A 24,755-nucleotide genomic window follows, 5' to 3' on the forward strand; every position below is an offset into this window, starting at 1 on the left:
GTGTGCTGACAGCATGTGTCCCTCACCCGTCCTCCTTCACAGGCACGATGTGTCAAACCCTGGCGCGGTCCTCAGCGTCTCACAAACGAACGTCACAAGGTCGAGTTCCCGGCAATTCTGCTTGAATCACTCATGGCTTAAATGCAGAATGCCATCTCATTATCTGCTTCAGCTGAAAGTCTTTAAGTTTGCACGTGAGCATCATCCACAGGTGCTGCAAATCATACTGATGAGGGTGAAGGACTCTTCTGCCAGCACCTTCTCCACAGAGAAAAACCAGTTTGCACGAGAGCAAAGAAAAGAAAACAACACAAAAACATCCAGCCAAACCCCCCAACACACAACATTAAATAATAGTTAATTAACAGTCAACTGTCTTTAGTGATGATTTCTTAATAGTGTTCATAATATATTGAAAGTGATCACATTAGTTAAAGCAGTAATAAGCATTAACTAACAACGAATAAAGAGATAACTAATGTGTTTAGCAATTATTTACTAATGGTGATCACATTAGGTAATGCAATAATAAACAATAATTAATAGTGAATTATGAGGTAACTAATGTGTTTAGTAATGATTTATTGATGGTGATTATATTAGTTAATGCAGTAATAAGCATTAAATACCAATGAATTAATATGCTGTGGCGATCAAGCAAAAATGGGAGCAGCCAAATGACTTGATGAATGGTAATGTATGTCTTAGTTAAAATGAACACCATTAATAAATTATTAATAAAGACATTAGTTAACTCTTAATGCACTGTTATAGCTTCACTTCTGGATCTCCTGAGTCAGAGTTCTTCAGCTGGATCTTTGAGTCATTTTAGGTTCCTGACACTTACATGGTGAGTGTCAGAAATGTCACTTTTCATGTGAAAACCTTTAAATGTAGCGATTATGCGTATTTGCTGAAGGTGACAAATGTTGAGCAGATAACTGCTTTGTGTTAAATGGTAATGGCATTAATAATGGCATAATGGCATTGTGGTTTGACCTCATGCCATCTTTTAAGGATAATCACGATACACAAAATTCCAACCATGTCTTGTTCCTTCTTATCGGCCTCTGTCTTTGTCTTGAGTCGTCTTCTTCTTTTTACAGCTACAACCTGAAACGTTGGTGTTTCCTAAAATGATGATAAATGATCATTTTGAAATATGAGTGCAGATGATAAATAATGATTCATTACCAACACATTTCCCATCACAGAGACTCTGGTTTGCTTCCACATCTTAGTTATCTTTGCAATTCTGTTATTACAGACTTTATAATCACATATGACGTTTGCCAAAACAAATATTTTTCTAACTTTAATTCCTTCTTGAGCTCTACATTTACAACACCAAATCAGAAAACGTTGGGATGATATAGAAATGCAAAAACAAAAAGCCTGTCATTTGTTAATATACATCCATTCCTGCATATACTCGTAAGGCCTCAAGACTTTCCAAAAACAGTTGGGACAATAAAGCATTTACCACTTTGTAATGTTGTGATTCCTTCTCACAACACTTTAAAAAGGTTTTGGCATTGAGGATACCAGGTTTTATTTTGTTCTATCGTTGCATTTTCTGTTTCAAAATTCTCCACATTCTCTAATGGGGACAGGTCAGGAATGCAGGAAGACCAGTCCATTATCCGTACCGTCTTCTCCTGCAGACATGCCTTTGTAATGTCTGCAAAAAGTGGTTTTGCACTACCTTGTTCAAAAATGCATAGACGTCCTTCGAAACTATGTCATCTTGAAGCCAACATATATTACTCTAAAATCTCACTATACTTTTCTCCATTAATGTAAGTATGAATTAACTTTGACAAGGGCTCTGACACAGCCCCATACCATGACAGACCAGGGGTTTTGGTTTTGGACTTGTTGCTGGTAACAGTCTGGATGGTCCTTTTTGTCTTTGGTATGGAGCACTCTGCGTCCATTTTTTCCAATAAAAATCTGGAACTGGTCAACAACAACAACAACAACAACAAAAATTTCTTGCATGGACTTTGAGAACTGATTTGGTGTCATTTTGGGGTGCTGAAACCGAATCGGAGCTCAGATTTCCTGTATCACATCATGTTTTTTTGCAATCTGCATGTTCTGTTTTGATGGATTCTGCAAACATTGCTAATTCACTCATGAGTTTGATGCCACTAATCATGTACAAAAGCAGCTTCAAAAGGTCTGATTGATTGATGGATTCAAAAAGCATAGTTTTTAAACCAGGTTCGCAAAATGTGAGGAACAGCTGTAATATCGTTATGGCACTGAAGAGGTGTGAGACTGTAGCTTTTGCTTCAATGCTTGATATGAGAAATATGTTTTCATATCTCAAAAACATGATGTGATTGGCAAAAGCTAACACCAGATTCAGATTCAGCGCCTCCAAATTACCCAAAATCCATTTTTAAAAACTCCATGCAAGAAAAAATGTGTTGACCAGTGTAATTTGTCTGACCACTACACAGATTTCCACTGCATTTCCAACCCAGGTGCCTCTGAGCCCACAGAAGCCCATGTCACTTCTAGACAAGGTTAACATAAGGCTTCTTTTATTTGCACAGTAAAGTTTTAAGTGCCATTTGTGAATGCCACTGTCCTTACCACTGTCACCTGTGTGCTTGCTCTAGGGGTTAGTAAGGTTAGACCTTACTTGTGTGAAGTGCACTGAGGCAGCCGTGTTGTGATTTTGACAAAACTGACAAAACAGGACAAAACTGAAGACTATGTTCTCGGTCCTGAAACTCAGGGAGAGAAAGTCATTACAAAACTGAAAATGCTGGCATTAAGCCCATGTTAACAAGTTAGTAATCTAGGCATTATCTTTGACACAGATCTGTTTTGTACCACATATTTGAAATTTAACTAAAGCAGCATTTTATTTATTTCTGAAGAACATTGCCAAGGTCATATCATCATTTCTCTTTCAGGCAAATCCAGAGACATCAATTCATGGTTGTATTACTTGCAGCATTGATTATTGTAATGCTCTTCTTTCTGGTCTCCCATAGAAAAATTGAGCTTATTTACAGTTATTACAAATATCGTCTGCCTGCCTGTTGATGAGGACCAGAAAGAGAGCTCACATTACACCATGTTTAAAGTCTCTGCATTGGCTTCCTGTTACTTTTGCAATTGCTTTTAAGATCCTTTAATTGATTTGTAATGTTGTGTGGGCTGCTGAAGAGGAGGTACTGCTGGCCCACCACCACCAGATGGCGTCCTGCTTGAAGTGCGGGCTTCAAGCAGGAGAGGGCGTCATAGCAACCTGGAGTGACAGCTGTTACTCGTCATCAGCACCAGCTGTCACTCATCCACATCACCACCACCATAAAGGCCGGACTGCAACTCCACCTCCCCGCCGAGAAATCAGCAACCTTGGAGGTAATTTCTCTGCTGAATTTAAACTGACTAATAGTCTGAACTTCTTTGCAGCCGTTTTGCTGTGGGTGTTGCCTTATCTGTGGGATTGGCGTTTGGTGTGATCAGCGACGGCTTCGCTTCACACCCCAACCAGATAAGTGGTTAGACAGGAGCTGCACGAGTGTATGACTGGAGGTGGAGGTGCTCCCTCCTTACAGAACACAGACTGTGGGATTACCAAGTGTGCGTACTCACACTCACCTGTGCTGTTTCTGTTCTCTGCCAGCAGTACCAGGTCTGACAGCTGGAGACGGTGACCACCTGGGGACCCAGGACTTGGCAGCTCCGGTGTTCTTCAGATCCGTTGGTGGTGAGGGCCGTGTGGGATCCGGCTCGGTTCTGGACGGGCGTCTCCTATCCTCAAGCCTGCCCACACGTCACCCAACATGTAATTGACTATAGTCCCAAACTGATTGTCTGTATTCCGTTGTGCACAATTTACAACATTAAATTGTTACTGTTTGGCTTATCCATTGCCCGTTCTTTTACGTCCCCTGTTGTGGGTCCATGTTCCTACACTTTCACAACAGGATTTCTCGGCCAGCGTCATGGATCCCGAGGGGCGTCAACCATCGCTTGAACGGCCAATGGAAGAGCGAGGTGCACAGGCGCCAGCAGGAGGCGTGTTAGGTGAGCTGCAGCACATCTTAACCGCTTTTACTGCTCGGTTGGACTTAGTTACCGAGCAGAGCATTGTTCTCAATCGAAGGATGGAGGCTCTCACCGCCCAGGTGGAAGTGCATGCTAAGGGCGCTGCTGCAGCACCTCCTCCTGCTGACCGAATGCCAGAGACAGACATTCCACTGGTCGTTCAACGGACCCCCCCACCTTCCCCTGAAGCATACATAAGCCCCCCGGAGCCGTACGGAGGCTGTGTGGAGACGTGCGCGGACTTCTTGATGCAGTGCTCGCTCGTCTTTTCACAGCGTCCCGTCATGTACGCGTCAGACGCTAGCCGGGTGGCTTACGTTATAAATTTGCTTCGAGGAGAGGCACGCGCCTGGGCTACGGCGCTCTGGGAGCAGAATTCACGGCTCCTAACGATTTACACTGAGTTTGTGAGGGAGTTCCGACAGGTGTTCGACCACCCTCATAGAGGCGAGACCGCTTCAAGCGTGCTGCTGTCAATAAGACAGGGGTGTCGGAGCGCAGCGAAGTATGCAGTCGACTTCCGCATCGCGGCAGCGTGAGCCGGCTGGAATGCTGTTGCGCTCCGTGCTGCCTTTGTAAACGGACTGTCTCTGGTCCTTAAGGAGCACCTGGTGGCGAAGGACGAGCCGCGGGATTTAGACGGGCTTATTGACCTGGTTATACGGTTAGACAACCGATTAACAGAACACTGACGGGAGCGAGACGAAGGGCGTGGTCAGGCACAAGCCGTCCCTCTTCCTCCCGGGTCCAAAAGGGAGCCGACTTCCCCACGCTCCACAGCCAGGGCTCTCCACGTGACGACAGCTCCCCCTGCTGACGTTGCTATGGAAACGAGCAGGGCCAAAAAGCGATCAGATCAGAGACAAAGGCGGCTGATCCGTGGAGAGTGTTTTCTCTGCAGCTCAACCGAGCACACACCTCCCGAGTGATTTTGGGTTTTCCATGGGTGTTAAAACACAATCCCCGGATTGATTGGCCATCTGGGGTTGTGGTTCAGTGGAGCGAAACCTGCCACCGGGAGTGTTTAGGATCCTCGGTTCCACCCGGTGTGACAGCTAAGGAGGAGGTTTTAGTCCCCCCCCAATCTGGCGGCGGTGCCAGCCGAGTACCATGACCTTGCTGACGTCTTCAGCAAGGATCTGGCACTCACGCTGCCCCCACACCGTCCGTACGATTGTGCCATTGATTTGATACCGGGCGCTGAGTACCCGTCCAGCAGGCTGTACAACCTCTCACGTCCGGAACGCGACTCAATGGAGACCTACATCCGGGACTCGTTAGCTGCCGGGTTGATCCGGAACTCCACCTCCCCGATGGGTGCTGGTTTCTTTTTTGTGGGCAAGAAGGATGGCAGACTCCATCCATGCATTGATTACAGAGGGCTGAACGAGATCACGGTTCGCAACCGATACCCGTTACCTCTGTTGGATTCAGTGTTTACGCCCTTGCATGGAGCCCAAATTTTCACAAAATTGGATCTTAGGAATGCTTATCACCTGGTTTGGATCCGGGAGGGAGACGAGTGGAAGACGGCATTTAACACCCCGTTAGGTCACTTTGAGTACCTGGTCATGCCGTTCGGCCTCACCAATGCGCCCGCGACGTTCCAAGCGTTGGTTAATGACGTCTTGCGGGACTTCCTGCTTCGGTTTGTCTTCGTATATCTAGACGATATACTCATTTTTTCTCCGGATCCTGAGACCCATGTCAAGCATGTACGTCTGGTCCTACAGCGGTTGTTGGAGAACCGGCTGTTTGTGAGGGGCGAGAAATGCGAGTTCCACCGCACTTCTTTGTCCTTCCTGGGGTTCATAATCTCCTCCAACTCCGTCGCCCCTGATCCGGCCAAGGTTGCGGCGGTGAGAGATTGGCCCCAACCACAAACCGTAGGAAACTGCAACAGTTCCTTGGTTTTGCAAATTTCTATCGGAGGTTCATCAAGGGCTACAGTCAGGTAGTTAGCCTCCTGACAGCCCTGACCTCCACAAAAGTCCCCTTCACCTGGTCGGATCGGTGCGAAGCTGCGTTTAGGGAGTTGAAACGCCGGTTCTCGACTGCACCAGTTCTGGTGCAGCCCGATCCCAATCGCCAGTTTGTAGTTGAAGTGGACGCCTCTGACTCAGGGATAGGAGCCGTGCTATCCCAGAGCGGGGAGTCCGACAAGGTTCTCCATCCATGTGCCTACTTTTCCCACAGGCTGACCCCGGCCGAAAGGAACTATGACGTCGGCAACAGGGAACTTCTTGCGGTGAAGGAGGCTCTTGAGGAGTGGAGACACCTGTTGGAGGGAGCATCGGTACCATTTACGGTTTTCACGGACCATCGGAACCTGTAGTACATTCGGACCGCCCAGGCAAGCCCGCTGGTCACTGTTCTTCGGGCGTTTTGACTTTCGGATCACCTACCACCCCGGGACGAAAAACCAACGATCTGACGCCCTGTCCCGGGTGCATGAAGAGGAGGTCAAGACCGAGCTGTCAGACCCGACAGAAACCATCATCCCCGAGTCCACTGTTGTGGCCACCCTCACCTGGGACGTGGAGAAGACCGTCCGGGAGGCCCTGACACGGAGCCCAGACCCGGGGACAGGTCCGAAGGACAAATTGTACATCCCACCAGAGGCCAGGGCTGCGGTCCTAGACTTCTGTCACGGTTCCAAGCTCTCCTGTCATCCAGGGGTGCGAAGGACCGTGGCAGTGGTCCGGCAGCGCTTCTGGTGGGCGTCTATGGAAGCCGACGTCCGGGAGTATGTCCAGGCCTGCACCACCTGTGCCAGGGGCAAAGCCGACTACCACAAGGCCCAAGGCCTCCTCCAGCCTCTGCCCGTGCCTCATTGCCCCTGGTCTCACATCGGCCTGGACTTTGTCACGGGCCTCCCGCCGTCCCAGGGCATGACTACCATCCTCACGATAGTGGACTGGTTCTCCAAGGCGGCCCACTTCGTGGCCCTCCCGAAGCGCCCGACGGACCAGGAGACTGCAGACCTCCTGGTCTACCATGTCGTGCGTCTGCATGGGGATTCCATCGGACATTGTCTCGGATCGTGGTCCTCAGTTCTCCTCCCAGGTCTGGAAGAGCTTCTGCAGGGAACTGGGGGCCACCGTAAGTCTCTCGTCCGGGGTACCATCCCCAGACGAACGGGCAGGCAGAGCGGATGAATCAGGAACTGGAGCAGGCCCTCCGCTGCGTGACCTCCGCGCACCCGGCAGCCTGGAGTGACCATCTGGCCTGGATCGAGTACGCTCATAATAGCCAAGTATCATCTGCTACCGCCCTCTCCCCGTTTGAGGTGTGTTTGGGGTACCAGCCCCCATTGTTCCCGCTAGTGGAGAGAGAGGTCGGGGTGCCCTCGGTCCAGGCCCATCTGAGGAGGTGCTGTCGGGTGTGGCGTACCACCCTCTCTGCCCTGCTCAAAGCCCGGACGAGGGCCAAGAACCATGCAGAACGCCGGCGTGCCCCGGCCCCTACGTATCAGCCTGGGCAGGAGGTTTGGCTTTCCACAAAAGACATTCCCCTGCAAGTGGAATCCCCGAAGTTAAAGGACAGATACATTGGACCTTTCACCATACTCAAAATCCTCAGTCTGCCAGCTTCACTGCGGATACATACGGTTTTCCATGTGTCACGTATCAAGCCTCACCACGTTTCACCCCTCTGTACCCCCGGACCGGCGCCGCCTCCTGCCCGGATCATCGACGGGGAGCCGGCTTGGACCGTGCGCCGGCTCCTGGACGTCCGTCGGAAGGGTCGGGGGTTCCAGTATTTGGTGGACTGGGAGGGGTATGGACCCGAAGAACGCTCCTGGGTGAAGAGGAGCTTCATCCTGGACGCGGCCCTCCTGGCCGACTTCTACCGGCGGCACTCGGACAAGCCTGGTCGGGCACCAGGAGGCGCCCGTTGAGGGGGGGGTCCTGTTGTGTGGGCCGCTGAAGAGGAGGTACTGCTGGCCCACCACCACCAGATGGCGCCCTGCTTGAAGTGCGGGCTTCAAGCACGAGAGGGCGTCATAGCAACCGGGAGTGACAGCTGTTACTCGTCATCAGTACCAGCTGTCACTCATCCACATCACCACCACCATAAAGGCCGGACTGCAACTCCACCTCCCTGCCGAGAAATCAGCAACCTTGGAGGTAATTTCTCTGCTGAATTTAAACTGACTAATAGTCTGAACTTCTTTGCAGCCGTTTTCCTGTGGGTGTTGCCTTATCTGTGGGATTGGCATTTGGTGTGATCAGCGACGGCTTCGCTTCACACCCCAACCAGATAAGTGGTTAGACAGGAGCTGCACGAGTGTGTGACTGGAGGTGGAGGTGCTCCCTCCTTACAGATCACAGACTGTGGGATTACCGAGTGTGCGTACTCACACTCACCTGTGCTGTATCTGTTCTCTGCCAGCAGTACCAGGTCTGACAGCTGGAGACGGTGACCACCTGGGGACCCAGGACTTGGCTGCTCCGGTGTTCTTCAGATCCGTTGGCGGTGAGGGCCGTGTGGGATCTGGCTCGGTTCTGGACGGGCGTCTCCTATCCTCAAGCCTGCCCACACGTCACCCAATGTGTAATTGACTATAGTCCCAAACTGTCTGTATTCCGTTGTGCACAATTTACAACATTAAATTGTTACTGTTTGGCTTATCCATTGCCTGTTCTTTTACGCCCCCTGTTGTGGGTCCATGTTCCTACACTTTCACAACATGTAAATCTCAAAGGGATTGATCCTATGTATTTACTGTGTTTGTGTTTGGCCTCTGGACCCTTTACGACTCTCAGGTCTTCTGGTACTGGCCTCTTAAGTCAATACCAAACAGTTTTTCCAATATTTATCCACCAAGTTTGACTGAGTTACTTTTTCTGTTTGAATGATATTGCTGCAGACTGTAGACCAGGGCTGCCCAAATCTACTCCCGGAGGACACCTTTCCATGCATGTTTTTTTTTTTTTCACTTTTTTTGCTCCACTCACAGCTAGTTATGTTATGTGTCGGACGCAGCTCGGAGAACCGACCAGCGTTTGAAGGACCCAGTATGAAATAAGCAGAGCACGGTACAAAGGCTAACTGAATTTAATACATAAAAATACAAAACAAAGTGCGGTCTGGCGTGGTGCGCTCCCAGCAGCGCTAACGGTCCGGAGCCAGAAGCTGTTCGGACTCAAGGACCCCGCCGACACCCCCCAGGTGGCCGCAACAAACCGAGTCTGTGAAAGAAGGAACCATTATGTGAGTCCACACTCTACACACAGAGAGAACACTTAAAGGTGTACAAACAGCAAACACTTCCTGGCTTGATTACTAATCAACTTCCCAACCTGCAGGCATGGAACATCCAGTTCACAAAACTCCACTGCAGTGGAAGTCGATACATGACTAACATACAGCTCAATATAAAAAGGTGTGAGGGACACCACATTTACTGACTGTATAAATGTTAGTCACAAAATCTAACGTACCTCAGGAAGTGTGCTGACGAGCGTGAGACCTCACCCCCTCCTCTTTCACAGACCGTGCATCAAGCCTGGACGTTCTCTGCATCCACTGATGATGAGATGGCTTCCGAGACGACGATCTCACCCGTCTGGTCACAAGGTCGAGTCTCTGGCAAATACACACTGTGCACTCCAGTCTTAAATGCCACCATGTTCCAATCCATGCAGATGCACCACAGCTGTGAGTCCTGATGAGCCGCAGGTGATCAGCCTCAGGTGATCAGGGTGAGGTCCTGATAAACTCAGCAACACAGCCACTCAGTTCCAAATGCAAACCACCTGGAAGGAAAAACAAAAGACAGAAACAAAAAGGCAGCCAGGCCCCCCAGCCATACAACAAGTTAACTCTGTCAGGTGTCCTCAGCCAACGACGAGGTGAGAGACACCAGAATTAGATCATCAGATAGACATGAAAACATGTAGGGTAAGATTTGGGCAGCTCTGCTCCAAACAATGACCTCTGATTTGATCTAGATCTTTGACCTGTGACTGTGATATAACCTGTGTTGCAAGATGACAGTCTACTGAGTTTATGCACCAGTTGTTTTTTTTAATTGCTCTTTACATTGTGACAATTTTGCAGACATGGCCATGACAACATTCTCTTTCCCCTTTGGAGGTAACTAAAAAAGCAGCACAAAAACAATTGCGAATGATCGCACAATAAAAAGTGATTGCTTTAAAAACCCCTGATTAACCACAACATGATTTTTTGCATAATGGCTTTGAGTCCCACAGAGTATCTTAATGTCAGTCAGTGCTAGATTGTTTTTCTGACTGCTCTCATCAACCCACATTCCTCCTGGACTCGTCGTCCTTGTGGCAGCAGTGATGAACCACAAAATGAAGGTTTCTGAAAAGGGCTTCAAACCAAAACAGTTACTCATGTATGATGCATGTACCCCTTGATGTCTGAATACTCTTGTTTCACTTTGGCAAAAGCTTGATTTTCACTGTTTAACCCTCGGGCTCACTCACTGGCATTCAGAAACAACACTGCGAGGTGCATTTGAAGAGTGATGCAGTACGTCTTTTTCTCATTCACAGGAACAAGTAGAATACATCTTCCTTGTCATCTTCACCATTGAGACCTTTACTAAAATCTTGGCCTACGGTTTAGTCATGCACCCCAGCGCCTACATACGAAGCGGATGGAACTTGCTTGACTTCATTATCGTCATTGTTGGGTATACTGGGTCCTTTGCATCCTCAATGTTTCTATAGAGAAATCACAAATAGAAGTAGAAAAAAGTGATGCTCCTGACTGTGTGTGTGTGTGTGTGTGTCCGTGTGCATGCAGGTTGTTCAGTGTAATAGCAGAGGGGATGACTGACCATAAGCCAGGAGAGGCCCATCATGCTGCAGGAAAACCTGGAGGATTGGATGTCAAAGCTCTGAGAGCGTTCAGGGTGCTCAGACCGCTTCGCCTCGTGTCTGGAGTGCCGAGTGCGTTGTTACTTTCAGTTTGTTGTTGCGTTCACTTTGCACCACGAGCATTGCTGATAAGTGTGTGTTTGCTCTGTCAGGTCTGCAGATTGTGTTGAACTCCATCATGAAGGCTATGGTCCCCCTCCTGCACATCGGCATGCTGGTCATGTTTGTCATCATTATCTACGCGATCATCGGCCTGGAGCTTTTTATTGGCAGGATGCACAAGACGTGTTATTACACCGCCACAGGTCTCAAAAGTGGATGTTTTACAAAAGCCCTCTTTCCACTGCAGGAACTCAAACTACATCCCAGATGTCACCAGACTTTACAGGAATGGCCCAGTAATCGGCCTTCTCGCTCGTTGTGTCTCTACTGCGGTGACGACACACTGGGTTTGCAATGACAGCAAGCATCTAATAGCTGGCAAGTAAACTTTAACGTTAGATGCAAGGCAACATACAAAAGTTTTCTTAGCTATCATAAGCATCAAAAAATAGCGCACTAAAAGCAGGAGTAATTTATGCTTTCTAAATTTGGCTTCCCGCTAGATTGCAAACATAATGTATTTCTAGGTAATGCAAACACTTAAAATGTCTGTATTCCATTAATTGTTTACCTGACTCTGGACCTTTCAACTGCAACATCCTGTTCGCTGCAGCATCCATCTTCAAATAAAACAAAAAGAAGTATCTACTCCGGAGCAGTGAGTTATTTTGTGCCTGCCAAAGTTCAGAAAGCACCTTTCAGAGGCGGATCCTTTGGTGGAGACGTGTACAAATGTGTCTGAGCCCTTAAAATGGCCTACAAGTTCCTACAGTGGAAACGGTCCCAAGTGTCCATGGGACATATAAAACACAATGCAATCTAACCACTGTTCCTTCCTTTAGGTCTCATGATGGAGGATGACCCAACACCTTGTGCATTTGCTGGAAATGGACGCTTCTGTGTTGGCAACGGGACAGAGTGCAGGGGCAAGTGGGAAGGCCCCAATGGTGGCATCACAAACTTCGACAATGTTTTCTTTGCCATGCTGACTGTTTTCCAGTGCATCACCATGGAGGGTTGGACAGATGTGCTCTACTGGGTACTAAGACCATCCTCACATCATTCTCAATCTTCTTTATTTCTGATTCTTAATAAAAAAAGAAGTAACTGCTCTTTCTTTCTATCCAATCCTGCGCACAGATGAATGACGCCATTGGCTATGAGATTCCTTGGATTTACTTTGTGTCTCTGGTCATCTTTGGGTCCTTTTTCATTATCAATCTCGTGTTGGGTGTGCTGAGCGGGTGGGTACCCTTGGCTTGTGGTCTCCATTTGCCTTTCTAATTAACCCTTCTGTGTTACTCACATGTGCACGTGCATGTGTCTGTGCACAGAGAGTTCTCCAAGGAGCGAGAAAAGGCTGTGGCACGTGGAGAGCTGCAGAAGGCACAGGAGAGCAAACAGATGGAAGAGGACATGATTGGCTACATGGACTGGCTCATCGAGGCCGAGGATGTTGACGAGGAAGGAAACAAGCGTTAGTTGATTGCACGTTTTGATTGGCCATCAAATGTAAACATCTCATCTTCAACTGCTTATCTGGGATCGAGTCGCAGGGTCAACAGCTTCAATAAGGGACCCAAAATTTCCCTTTCCTGGGCCACATTTATCGCCACTGACTGACGGATCCCGAGGTGTTCCCAGGCCAGTGAGGAGATATAATCTCTCCACGTGGGGCCCCTCCCAGATGGACATGCCTGGAATACCTCCCTTGAGAGGCGCCCAGGGGGCATCCTTACCAGATGTCCGAACCACCTCAGCCGGCTCCTCTCAACACAAAGGAGCAGCGACTCTACCAGTCACCCTCCTGAGGAAACCCATTTTGGCTGCAATCTAGTTCTTTGGTCATGACCAAGCCCCCATGACCATTGGTGAGAGTAGGAACAAAGATTGGTCGTAGATCAAGAGCTTCACCTTTTCGCTCAGCTCCCTTTTCGTCACAACAGTACAGTAAAGTAAATGCAATACCGCCCCTGCTGCGCAAATTCTCCGGCCAATCTCATGCTCCATTGTCCCCTCACTCCCGAACAAGACCCCAAGGTACTTGAACTCCTTCACTTGTGGCAAGATCTCATTCCCTACTCGGAGTGGGCAGTCCATCGGTTTCCTGCTGAGCACCATGGCTTTAGATTTAGAGGTACCAATCCTCATCCCAGCTGCTCCACATTTGGCTGCGACCCGACCCAGTGAGAATTGGAGGTCACAGGCCAATGATGCCAACAGGACCACATGATCTGCAAAAAGCAGTGATGAGACCCTGAGCCCACCTCACTGAAGACCCTCCTCCCTCTGACTGTGCCTCAATATCCTGTCCTTGAATATCACAAACATGATCGGTGACAAGGCGCAGCGCTGGCAGAGACCAACCCCCACCGGGAATGAGTCTGACTTACTTTTGAGGACCTGAACACAGCTCTGGCTTTGTGTGTACAGAAATTGGATGGCCCTGAGAAGGGACCCCCCCACCCCATACACCCGCAGCACCTTAGCACTTGTGCTATCTGCTTGGGCTTATCATTTCTGTCCAAAGACCTCCCCCACCCTCTGATCCAACTCACCACCAGATAGTGATCAGGTGTCAGCTCTGCCCCTCCCTTCCAGAACATGTGGCCTCAGAGCAGATGATATGATCACAAAATCGATCATCGATCTTTGGCCTAGGGTGCTCTGGTACCATATACACTTATGAGCATCCTTATGTTCTAACATGGTGTTTGCTATGGACAGTCCATGACTGGCACAGAAGTCCAAAAACCCGAACAGCACTTAGCAGCGGCACTCAGCTGGGGGCTTGTGAGTATCCCCCACCCGCCCAGCACCTCACACCCTGGGCAACTCCAGAGAAGAATAAGGTCCAACCCTTTGAAAGAGAGTGGTTCTGGAGCCAAGGCTGTGCGTGGAGGCGAAGCCCACCAGATGTAACTGGTAGCGCTCCACCTCCCGCATAACTCCGGCTCATTCCCTCACAGTGAGGAGACATTCCATGCCCCCATAGTTAGCTTCTGCTGCCCGGGTCTGGTCCGTCGAGGCTCTTGACTTTCACTGCCACCCATGGGACAGTACATCCGACCCCAGCAGTTCCCCTGTGGGTGGTGAGTCCATGTTGCCTCTTCAGGCTGTGCACGGCTGGGCTCCATGGCAAACCCGGCCACCGGGCACTCACTGACGGGCTCTCCGCCCAGGCCTGCTTTCGTCTGGGCCGGGTCACATTCCCTCTGCCTCCATGGAGTTTTTGTGAGCTATTCTTAGTCTGACCCCTTGTCTGAGACTAATTTGCCAAGGGAGACCCTACCAGGAGTATGAAGGCTCCAGACAAGACAGCTCTCCTCTGCATTAATATTTTTTATATAGAACTGTATTTGCTCATCTTCTCCAAAGGTGCTGCGATTGCCAAGAAGAAGATGATGAAGAAGTTTGGCTGGTACAAACACAGTGAGGATGGAGGTACGGCGACGCTCAGCGTTAGTGGCTCCGTTTGTCTGATATTGTCTAACGTGCAGTGTTGGTGTGTTCAGCCGAGTCAGATTCTGATGATGATATCGCGTATCTCGATGATGACAGTGGCTTCTGTGCATCTCTTATGTAAGACAGCATTCGTAAAACACCATTTAGCCCAGTCGGTGATATAAATCGCTTCATGATTCTTTGTGTCTCGTGTCCTTGTGTTATCAGGACCAAGATGATGGCCAACAGCTTCTGGTAAGATTTACATTTATTTTGATGCAGCTTTCATGTGATTCCTTTGCTTGTGGAGCAGTGTTGTTACAATCAGGTCCATAAGTATTTGGACAGTGATGGTTTTATTTTGTGTTTCTCTGTACACCACCACACTTTCTGCTTTAACTCAAAGGGTTTAACAAAAAACATTACATTAATCACAAAAGTATTTTTATGCACAGCCCCTCAGTTATCAGCCTCCAAAAGTAATTGGACACAGTAGAGCCATTCTGAATATAAGGACAAAATCAACATGTTTGCAGAGCAGGTAGCTCAGCTGAGTTGGGCTCAATAACAATAACCTCAGGTTGAATTTTTTGGGGCAAACACAAAGATCTCTAATGCAGCATTAATTTTAATATCTTATATTCCTTTATAAGTCCTTAAAAAGGCATGTAGGATTTTTCATAACCCCACACGTGTCCTCCGTGATGTTTTTCAGCTGTCACGATAAAAAATGGGATTCAGCTTGGACCCTGTAAAACACATAGGAGGAATTCTGGGTTTATTCCAGAATCCAGCAGTCTGGAGAACAACAGTGCAACAGATCTTCAGTTTACCTCATTGAAGTCTCTTCACTCCAATTTTAACTTAATTATATATATTTTTTCAGTCTTATTAAAGTGTCACACTTGCATACTTGATTGATTGTGAGTATTTTAGCTCAGCCTTTGTGTGGGTAGATGATGTTTTTGTCAACTTATTTGTATACCTACTTGCCTTGAGTTTTGGGGCCAATTAAAGTATTTTAACTTGAACTGATGGAGACCTGGGTTCAATTCCCAGTCACTCTGCCTTCATCTACATTGTTCCAACTGTACATGGGTACCCGAGACAGACTGGCACAAAGTCACAGACACACATCCGTTTCAGGATGCAAAATCAGAGGATAAGCATCAACCACAATGGGCTTAGAACCTGTATAGGACATTCCTTCCTCCATTAGAAAACCCACAGGTAATTGGACAAACTGCTAATTCTGAATGTAAGGATTAAATTATCACATTTATGGCCAAGTTTTCTTTTGACAAGTCAGGGGATGAATACATGATCATTTCCAAGTCACTGAAGTCATCTTGGACTTCATTTATATCAATCATGAATAAATACAAACAGAATGGCAATCAGTGGTAAATCAGTCTGGAGTAGGTAGTCTTTTAACAAACACACAGTTACTTTACAAGAAGTAGACTAGTGAGGGAAGCCACCAAGACACCCACCAACTATAAAGGGTTTATAGGTGTCTGTTGCTGTGATTGGAACAACTGGGCATCGTGCATCTTTTGTCTGTTGCATCACCAGTCATACAGCTTCATGGCCGGAGTGGAACACAGAAGCATTTTTCTTAAAAAGAAAACATGAAATTTCAGCTACAGCTTATGGAAGACTTGAACTTCGCTTTTATTCACTTTCTTGTTTGAAATTCCCTTTCTGTCCCTCTACCAGGAAGCTGTGAGCGGTGCTTCAACCGAGACAAGTTCCACTATGCACAGTTTCTCCAAACCTCTTCAAAACAAAGTTATTAGATCCTGCTGGTTTATCTGGGGAGCCCTGGGGGGGTCACACCGGTGACCTGTCGATAATTAAATTGTATTCTAGTTCTCCAGCCACTATTTCATCTTGAATGGGTTGTCTGTTTTGTTTTTTATATATATTTAAAAAAAAAACATCAAATGCATTTGAAATGTATACAACTGCTTTATTGCTGCTGTCACTGTTATTAAATATAGATAAAAAAAAAAAATCAGTGAAGTGATGTTTCAAATTTCAGACCACACTCTCAAACTCCTGCAGAATTTCCTTTCACCTCGTAAGCTTTATTCTAAATATTATTTGCATTCATTCTTCAGTGACCAGTTGTGCCAGCTCAACCACACATTAAGGAAGAACTGCCGTGTAGCCGTGAAGACCACAAACTTCTACTGGCTGGTGCTTCTGCTGGTGTTTCTCAACACAGCAGCCAGTGCCTCTGAGCATTACGGCCAAACCAAGTGGCTGACCGAAATGCAAGGTCAGTAATGTTCCCTTTTGTAGCGCCTCCTGTGTGTTATAATTTAGAAGGTGCATCACTCACTAGAAGAAACAACCACTGTTTCTCTCTACGTTTGCTCCCCTCAGAGCGGGCCAATAAGATCCTGCTGCTTTTGTTCACTCTGGAGATGTTGATGAAGATGTACGCCTTCGGCCTCCAGATCTACTTCATGGCGCTCTTCAACCGCTTCGATTGCTTTGTGGTGTGCGGGGGCATCCTCGAGACGCTGCTGGTGGAGCTGGACGTCATCCCACCCATCGGCATCTCTGTGCTGCGCTGCATCCGACTGCTCAGAATTTTCAAGATGACTCGGTCAGTGGTGTCAGTGCTTCACAGACATATCATGCCGCATCCATCAGTCAGTTTAGTACCTCCCAGTAAATTCATTGATTTATTTTTTTGAATGGTAGAAAATGAATGAATGAATTCCAGACATGTCCAGCAGGAGGCAAACACACCTGCTCCTAATTTCCATCATCCAACCAGCATCCACCAACCATCCATCAGGGGGCGCCCCTGGGCCTAAAAGCTTATTACGTCCAAGGACATAATGAAATCATCTGCATTTATTTATTTGTCTGTCTGTCTCTTAGCAAGATTACATCAAAACTACTGTACGGATTTTGATGAAATTTTCACCACAGATAGTTGTTAGAGCAGAGAAGACTCCATTAAATTTTGGAGGTGATCCGGATCCAGATTCTGTATCAGGTTTCACTTTATATAGGCTTTGAAGGATTACTGTTAGCAGGATTATGTCAAAACTATTGCACGCATTTTGATGAAAATTTCAACATAGGGCATGGAAGACTCCACTGAATTTTGGAGACGATCCACATTCTGAAGCAAGATTTCCCTTGATATAGGCTTTGAAGGATGACTTCAAAACGACTTCACAGATTCTCACCAGATTTGCATCACAGGGCATTTGGAGGTGATCTGGATCCGGATTGGCAGATGTCAGAATTCTGTGATTGCTCTTGACTGTGTGTGCTTTTGCTGATTGATTTCATCTTGTCCAGGCACTGGGCCGCTTTGTCGGACCTGGTGAACTCGCTGCTGAACTCCATGAAAGCCATCTGCTCCCTGCTGCTGCTGCTCTTCCTCTTCCTCATCATCTTCGCGTTACTGGGCATGCAAATGTTTGGAGGCAAATTCAACTTTGATGACACACAGATGAAGAGAAGCACTTTTGACTCCTTTCCGCAGGCTCTGCTCACTTGTTTCCAGGTGATTTACAAAACGCTGTCCTGGTCGCTGTTATTGATGGCTGGTCATGCCAGAGTCATTCATGGTGTCTGCTTGTGTTGGTCTGTGCAGATCCTCACGGGCGAGGACTGGAACGCTGTGATGTACGACGGCATTATGGCCTATGGAGGACCGGTATTCCCCAACATGGTTGTGTGCATTTACTTTGTCATTCTGTTTGTCTGCGGTAACTGTATCCTCTTCTGGAATGTGAAACAGTATTTGGTTGAGGTCTAACCATTAATGATGCAACAAACAAATGTCTTTCCTTCACTTTGTGACAAGACATCCTGCTGAACGTCTTCTTGGCTATCGCTGTAGACAACTTGGCAGGCGGGGGCTCGACGAAAAAAGTCGAGTATGTTTGAAAAGAGAAAAAGGGGACACATGCAGTAACTGACTCATCCTTTTATTTGTTACACTTATTTTATAATCCTTTCTTTTCAGAGAGAAAAAGGAAGAGGAGGAGTGGGATGATGATGAAGAGAAAGAAGACGAGGACGGCGCGGTAGATGATTGTTATCTTGTCAGGCGTCATATGTAAATTAAATTTTCAGTGCTGTCCACAAGCTTTAAGGATGTGTAAAGTTTGTAAAGTGTGACACTATAACGTGAGTGTAATTTCTTTGTGTGTGTGTGTGTGTTCCACTGCTCCTCCAACATATTTTGGCCAATTTCCAGTAAACCTTCTGTGTGCATGAACGTTGGCCCCAAATTTGCCCTAAGAGGTTTGTTTTGGCAAAGGTCATTGAGGTCAAAGGTCAGAATGAAGTTTTTCCACCCTGATTTGCACCAAATGCCACACATATACAATGCTGTGCAAAAGTTTAGGTATCCAGAGTTATAATAAAAGTAATGTTTCATGCCCCCCTCCCTTAAAAAAAAAAAAAAAAAAAAAAATCTCAACACAAATTCAGAGTCCAACAAAAGTGAATATACAACCCCTGGCAAAAATTATGGAATCACCGGCCTCAGAGGATGTTCATTCAGTTGTTTAATTTTGTGGAAAAAAAGCAGATCACAGACATGACACAAAACTAAAGTCATTTCAAATGCCAACTTTCTGGCTTTAAGAAACACTATAAGAAATCAAGAAAAAAGATTGTGACAGTAACGGTTACTTTTTTAGACCAAGCAGAGGAAAAAAATATGGAATCACTCAATTCTGAGGAATAAATTATGGAATCACCCTGTAAATTTCCATCCCCCAAACTAAAACCTGCATCAAATCAGATCTGCTCGTTGACATTGACCCTATGCCATGACATTGATCCTATGTGTCTTTTTGCAAGGAACGTTTTCACAGTTTTTGCTGGCAAGATGCATTATCATCTTGAAAAATGATTTCATCATCCCCAAACATCCTTTCAATTGTCCAAAATATCAACGTAAACTTGTGCATTTATTGATGATGTAATGACAGCCATCTCCCCAGTGCCTTTACCTGACATGCAGCCCCATATCATCAATGACTGTGGAAATTTAGATGTTCTCTTCAGGCAGTCATCTTTATAAATCTCATTGGAACAGCACCAAACAAAAGTTCCAGCATCATCACCTTGCCCAATGCAGATTTGAGATTCATCACTGAATATCACTTTCATCCAGTCATCCACAGTCCATGATTGCTTTTCCTTAGCCCATTGTAACCTTGTTTATTCTGTTTAGGTGTTAATGATGGCTTTCGTTTAGCTTTTCTGTATGTAAATCCCATTTCCTTTAGGCGGTTTCTTACAGTTCAGTCATAGATGTTGACTCCAGTTTCCTCCCATTCGTTCCTCATTTGTTTTGTTGTGCATTTTTGGATTTTTGAGACATATTGCTTTAAGTTTTCTGTCTTGACGCTTTGATGTCTTCCTTGGTCTACCAGTATGTTTGCCTTTAACAACCTTCCCATGTTTTTTGTATTTGGTCCTGAGTTTAGGCACAGCTGACTGTGAACAACCAACATCTTTTGCAACATTGCATGATGATTTACTCTCTTTTAAGAGTTTGATAATCCTCTCCTTTGTTTCAACTGACATCTCTTGTGTTGGAGCCATGATTCATGTCAGTCCACTTGGTGCAACAGCTCTCCAAGGTGTGATCACTCCTTTTTAGATGCAGACTAATGAGCAGATCTGATATGATGCAGGTGTTAGTTTTGGGAATGAAAATTTACAGGGTGATTCCATAATTGTTTCCTCAGAATTCAGTGATTCCATATTTTTTTCCTCTGCTTGGTCTAAAAAAGTAACCGTTACTGACTGCCACAATCTTTTTTTCTTGATTTCTTATAGTGTTTCTTAAAGCCAGAAAGTTGCCATTTGAAATGACTTTAGTTTTGTGTTATGTGTGTGATCTGCTTTTTTTCTACAAAATTAAACAACTGAATGAACATCCTCCGAGGCCCGTGATTCCATAATTTTTGCCAGGGGTTGTATGAGCTATATTTGTTATTCCATAATAATAATAATGTTAAATCTCTTCGGCCGCTCCCTTGTTTGCACTTGGGATCACCACAGCAAATCCAAGGTGGATCTGCATGTTGAATTGGCACGTTTTACGCCACATGCCATATCTGACACCACTCCACATTAAATTGAAAAAGGGGTGAGTTTTGAACCAGGAACCTTCTGCACTGAAACCAAGGGCACTAACTACTTGGCCACCACCTCTGCTGCTGCTAATAATAATAATAATAATAATAATAACAATATAATGCTAATAATAAGGCTAGTAATGCCAATAATAATAATAAAGCTAATAATAATAATAATTTCTTTGTAAGTGTACTGATCAGTAGAATACTCCACAAACACAGTTGCAAATGATCATGCGATATTAAAATGGTTGTAAAACACAATTACTCATACTTTAAGTCATGTTTTCCTTAAAACACTTTTGAAGTCCTGCAACTTATACTCTGGTGCAACTTATATACCGAAAAAACACAAGTAAACGGAACCCAATTTTCATATCGATTATCATTAAAGTTGAAATTCATCACACATTTCATTTATTTCTGACTACACTATGTAACAAATTTTTATTTTTGTTTTGTTCCTGGGTACACAGTGTGTTTTCCTAACCTGTTATGCCTTAAATAAATAGAAAATAGCTGTTATTCCACAGAAACTTTGCTTCTGTGATCACGACAATGATATTTTGAAATTTGTCTGTTTTCAAGAATATTCTCGAGTCGCCTTCACTACTACTGAGTAGTCTTCTAGAATATTCTTTAACTGCTAGAACTGTCCAGAATTTTCTAGAAGTTTCCAGAATTATCTAGAAATTTCAAGAAACTTTTAGAACTTTCTAGAACGTTAAAAAAATAAAATAAAATCAAAGTTTGTGCTGAATGTAGTCATTTTTCCATAGACTTTAGACATAAGCAGTTGAAATATAACACTTAGAAGCCAGGAACAAAAATTGTGTTACATAGTGCTATTTATCAGGCTTCCATAATTTTTTGTGCTTTTATGATGCATGAAATGTGCCTAAAACATTTGCACTGTATTGTATGTACTTGGGGCTTGGAAGTATTGGCGAGGCCAAATTTTCCAAGGATCAGTAGGTGGCAATTGAGGTGAAAGTTCAAAAGTTCAGTCAGAGGTCAGTCATGTGTGTAAAGGCCAAAATCACTGGGGTAAAATGTCAGATGGCCATATCCATTACTGTCTTCATAGCCAATTACATAAAAATAAAGAAAAGGTGGTAAATGTCAAATATTTATCCACAAATATATATCAGTACAATGTGTGGCCACTTTTCACCAAAAAAAAACAAAAAAAACAAAAAAATAGAAATCTGCCCGTGTTTTATCAGGTTTTTACACTAAAATCACATCAAATTGTTGTTTTAATATTTGGATATTTTAAATTTCATTTTCTGTTGATCCACTGATGGAAAAATAAAATGCAAAGGTTACACTTTTATCCTGCAGCTTTTTGCACAGAACAGTTGATTATTTTATGAATGTGAGAGTGCGAAAGGAAAAAAAAATATCATATGCATCTGTCTTCATTTTCAACTTTTTTTGTGAGAAGAACGAAGAAGACGACTGGCAGGAAAACGAAGAGCTGAGGGCCATCGAGGGATTGGAGGGTGAGTGTGATCCACGGCGCCCCCAGCAGGATGCCACCAGACGTATAGTGCAGATTTAATTTCCCTCTCTTGGGTTCTTGTTTACTGTAGGAGTTGCACCTTTAAAGCCTGAATTCTCAGGACCCAAAGAGAAGATCGTCCCCATCCCAGACGGAAGCTCCTTCTTCATTCTTGGAAAGAAGAACTGGTAATGTCAGGGCATCCTTAGCCCAATTAATCTATAATAATCTTCTTCACTCTCCATCATTTCAGAAAAACATCGTGAGCACTGCCGATACGTTGGTGTATGTTGAAGTAATCCAGTTTCCTGTGTGATTTCATCTCCATCTTCAGTTTACGAGTCGCTTGCCACAACCTCATCCATCACCACTACTTCACCAACTTCATCCTCATCTTCATCATCCTCAGTAGTATTTCTCTGGCTGCTGAGGATCCAATTAAATCCCACTCCTTCAGGAACATAGTAAGCCCGAACACATTAAAACCTCAAACTGATGCAGACAAACAAACAAACAAACAAACAAACAAAGAAAACCCCATTTAAAAAAACAACAAAAATCCATTCCTGAGGTAACAAACACATTTTTTCTTCCAAATTTCATGTTAATTCTAAATATCACCCATATTTGTGCTCTTCCAGGTGCTTGGCTATGCTGATTATGTATTTACTTCAGTTTTCACAGTGGAGATTATACTGAAGGTAATGTCTGCTGAAGAATGTGCTGAAGATCATTATTATTTAAAAAGCTTTTATTTTTATTTTTAATTTTTTTCACATTTCTAGATGACTGTCTATGGAGCTTTCTTGCACACCGGCTCCTTTTGCAGGAATGCCTTCAACCTTCTTGACCTTCTGGTTGTCAGCGTGTCGCTCATGTCCTTCTTTCTGCAGTCAGTACATGCTCACACGCACACACACGCTCACATGCTGCCGCTTGCTTCTTGAGGAAAATAAGTATTTGAACACCCTGCGATTTTGCAAGTTCTCCCACTTAGAAATCATGGAGGGGTCTGAAATTTTCATCTTAGGTGCATGTCCACTGTGAGACATAACCTAAAAAAAAAAAAAAAAAAAGAAAAAATCCGGAAATCACAATGTATGATTTTTTAAAATAATTTATTTGTATGTTACTGCTGCAAATAAGTATTTGAACACCTACCAACCAGCAAGAATTCTGGCTTACACAGACCTGTTAATTTTTCTTTAAGAAGCCCTCTTATTCTGCACTCTTTACCTGTATTAATTGCACCTGTTTGAACTTGTTACCTGTATAAAAGACACCTGTTCACACACTCAATCAATCACACTCCATCCTGTCCACCATAGCCAAGACCAAAGAGCTGTCTAAGGACAGTGACCATCTGGATGATCCAGAGGAGGCATGGGAGAAGGTCATGTGGTCAGATGAGACCAGAATAGAGCTTTTTGGAATCAACTCCACTTACCATGTTTAGAGGATGAGAACAACCCCAAGAAAACCATCCCAACCGTGAAGCATGGGGGTGGAAACATCATACTCCTGGGGTACTCCTCTACAAAGGGGACAGGACGACTGCACTGTATTGAAGGGAGGCTGGATGGGGTCATGTATTGCGAGATTTTGGCAAACAACCTCCTTCCCTCAGTAAGAGCATTGAAGATGGGTCATGGCTGGGTCTTCCAGCATGACAATGACCCCAAACACACAGCCAGGGCAACTAAGGAGGGGCTCTGTAAGAAGCATTTCAAGGTCCTGGAGTGGCCTGGCCAGTCTCCAGACCTGAACTCAATAGAAAATCTTTGGAGGGAGCTGAAACTCCAAACCTGAAAGATTTGGAGAAGATCTGTATGGAGGAGTGGACCAAAATCCCTGCTGCAGTGTGTGAAAACCTGGTAAAAAACTACAGGAAGCGTTTGACCTCTGTAATTGCAAACAAAGGCTACTATACCAAATATTAACATTGATTTTCACAGGTGTTCAAATACTTTGCAGCAATAACATACAAATAAATTATTTAAAAAAATCATACATTGTGATTTCCGGATTTTTTTTTTAGATTATGTCAGGGTGTTCAAATACTTATTTTCCTCACTATACATTCCAGCAGTGTGTAGCTGTGATCTATGAAAAGAGGGAAAGTTTGTTGGTGGTACTGTGGTGTTTCATTCTCATTTGATGATCAGTTTTGACTTCTGTAAAATTTTCTTGTTGTTCGCAGCTCGAGTGCGATATCTGTGGTGAAAATTCTTCGAGTGCTTCGAGTACTCAGGCCTCTTAGAGCCATTAACAGAGCCAAGGGCTTAAAGGTAAAGGTTTTCTTTCTTTCTTTTTTCTTTATTTCTTTCTTTCATTCTTTCTTTCTACCCCCCATTGATGTGGCGTGTGGAGTAGTTCAGGGTCAGTCATGCCATGATGTGACTCGTGGACTTGGTCGGGACCATGTGCTCCATGATGTAATTTGTGGATTTGGTTGTGGTCATTTGCTCCATGATGTGACTTGTGGGCTTGGTCGGGATCATTTGCTCAATGATGTGACTCGTGGGCTTGGTCAGGACCATGTGCTCCATGATGTGACTTGTGGATTTGGTTGTGGTCATTTGCTTCATGATGTGACTCATGGGCTTGGTCGGGATCATTTGCTCAATGATGTGACTCGTG

General features: G+C 45.2%; 1 protein-coding gene across 1 annotated transcript in view; it reads left to right on the forward strand.

Moving 5' to 3' along the window:
- The window catches only part of cacna1fa (calcium channel, voltage-dependent, L type, alpha 1F subunit a), a 58,953-nt gene that overhangs the window by 11,427 nt on the left and 22,771 nt on the right, over positions 1-24,755 (forward strand). Inside the window, exons 4-24 of the mRNA XM_034172990.1 lie at positions 10,605-10,744; positions 10,858-11,003; positions 11,084-11,236; positions 11,876-12,072; positions 12,174-12,277; positions 12,368-12,510; positions 14,412-14,477; positions 14,549-14,615; positions 14,706-14,732; positions 16,601-16,761; positions 16,869-17,094; positions 17,805-18,012; positions 18,103-18,223; positions 18,316-18,388; positions 18,478-18,538; positions 22,059-22,116; positions 22,207-22,303; positions 22,450-22,579; positions 22,757-22,816; positions 22,901-23,007; positions 24,316-24,403. Coding sequence (XP_034028881.1) covers positions 10,605-10,744; positions 10,858-11,003; positions 11,084-11,236; positions 11,876-12,072; positions 12,174-12,277; positions 12,368-12,510; positions 14,412-14,477; positions 14,549-14,615; positions 14,706-14,732; positions 16,601-16,761; positions 16,869-17,094; positions 17,805-18,012; positions 18,103-18,223; positions 18,316-18,388; positions 18,478-18,538; positions 22,059-22,116; positions 22,207-22,303; positions 22,450-22,579; positions 22,757-22,816; positions 22,901-23,007; positions 24,316-24,403 — 2,433 coding nt within the window. The remainder of the gene's footprint in view (positions 1-10,604; positions 10,745-10,857; positions 11,004-11,083; positions 11,237-11,875; positions 12,073-12,173; positions 12,278-12,367; positions 12,511-14,411; positions 14,478-14,548; positions 14,616-14,705; positions 14,733-16,600; positions 16,762-16,868; positions 17,095-17,804; positions 18,013-18,102; positions 18,224-18,315; positions 18,389-18,477; positions 18,539-22,058; positions 22,117-22,206; positions 22,304-22,449; positions 22,580-22,756; positions 22,817-22,900; positions 23,008-24,315; positions 24,404-24,755) is intronic.

This window comes from Thalassophryne amazonica, chromosome 6, assembly GCF_902500255.1.
Source record: "Thalassophryne amazonica chromosome 6, fThaAma1.1, whole genome shotgun sequence".
In the NCBI taxonomy this organism is placed as follows: Eukaryota; Metazoa; Chordata; class Actinopteri; order Batrachoidiformes; family Batrachoididae; genus Thalassophryne; species Thalassophryne amazonica.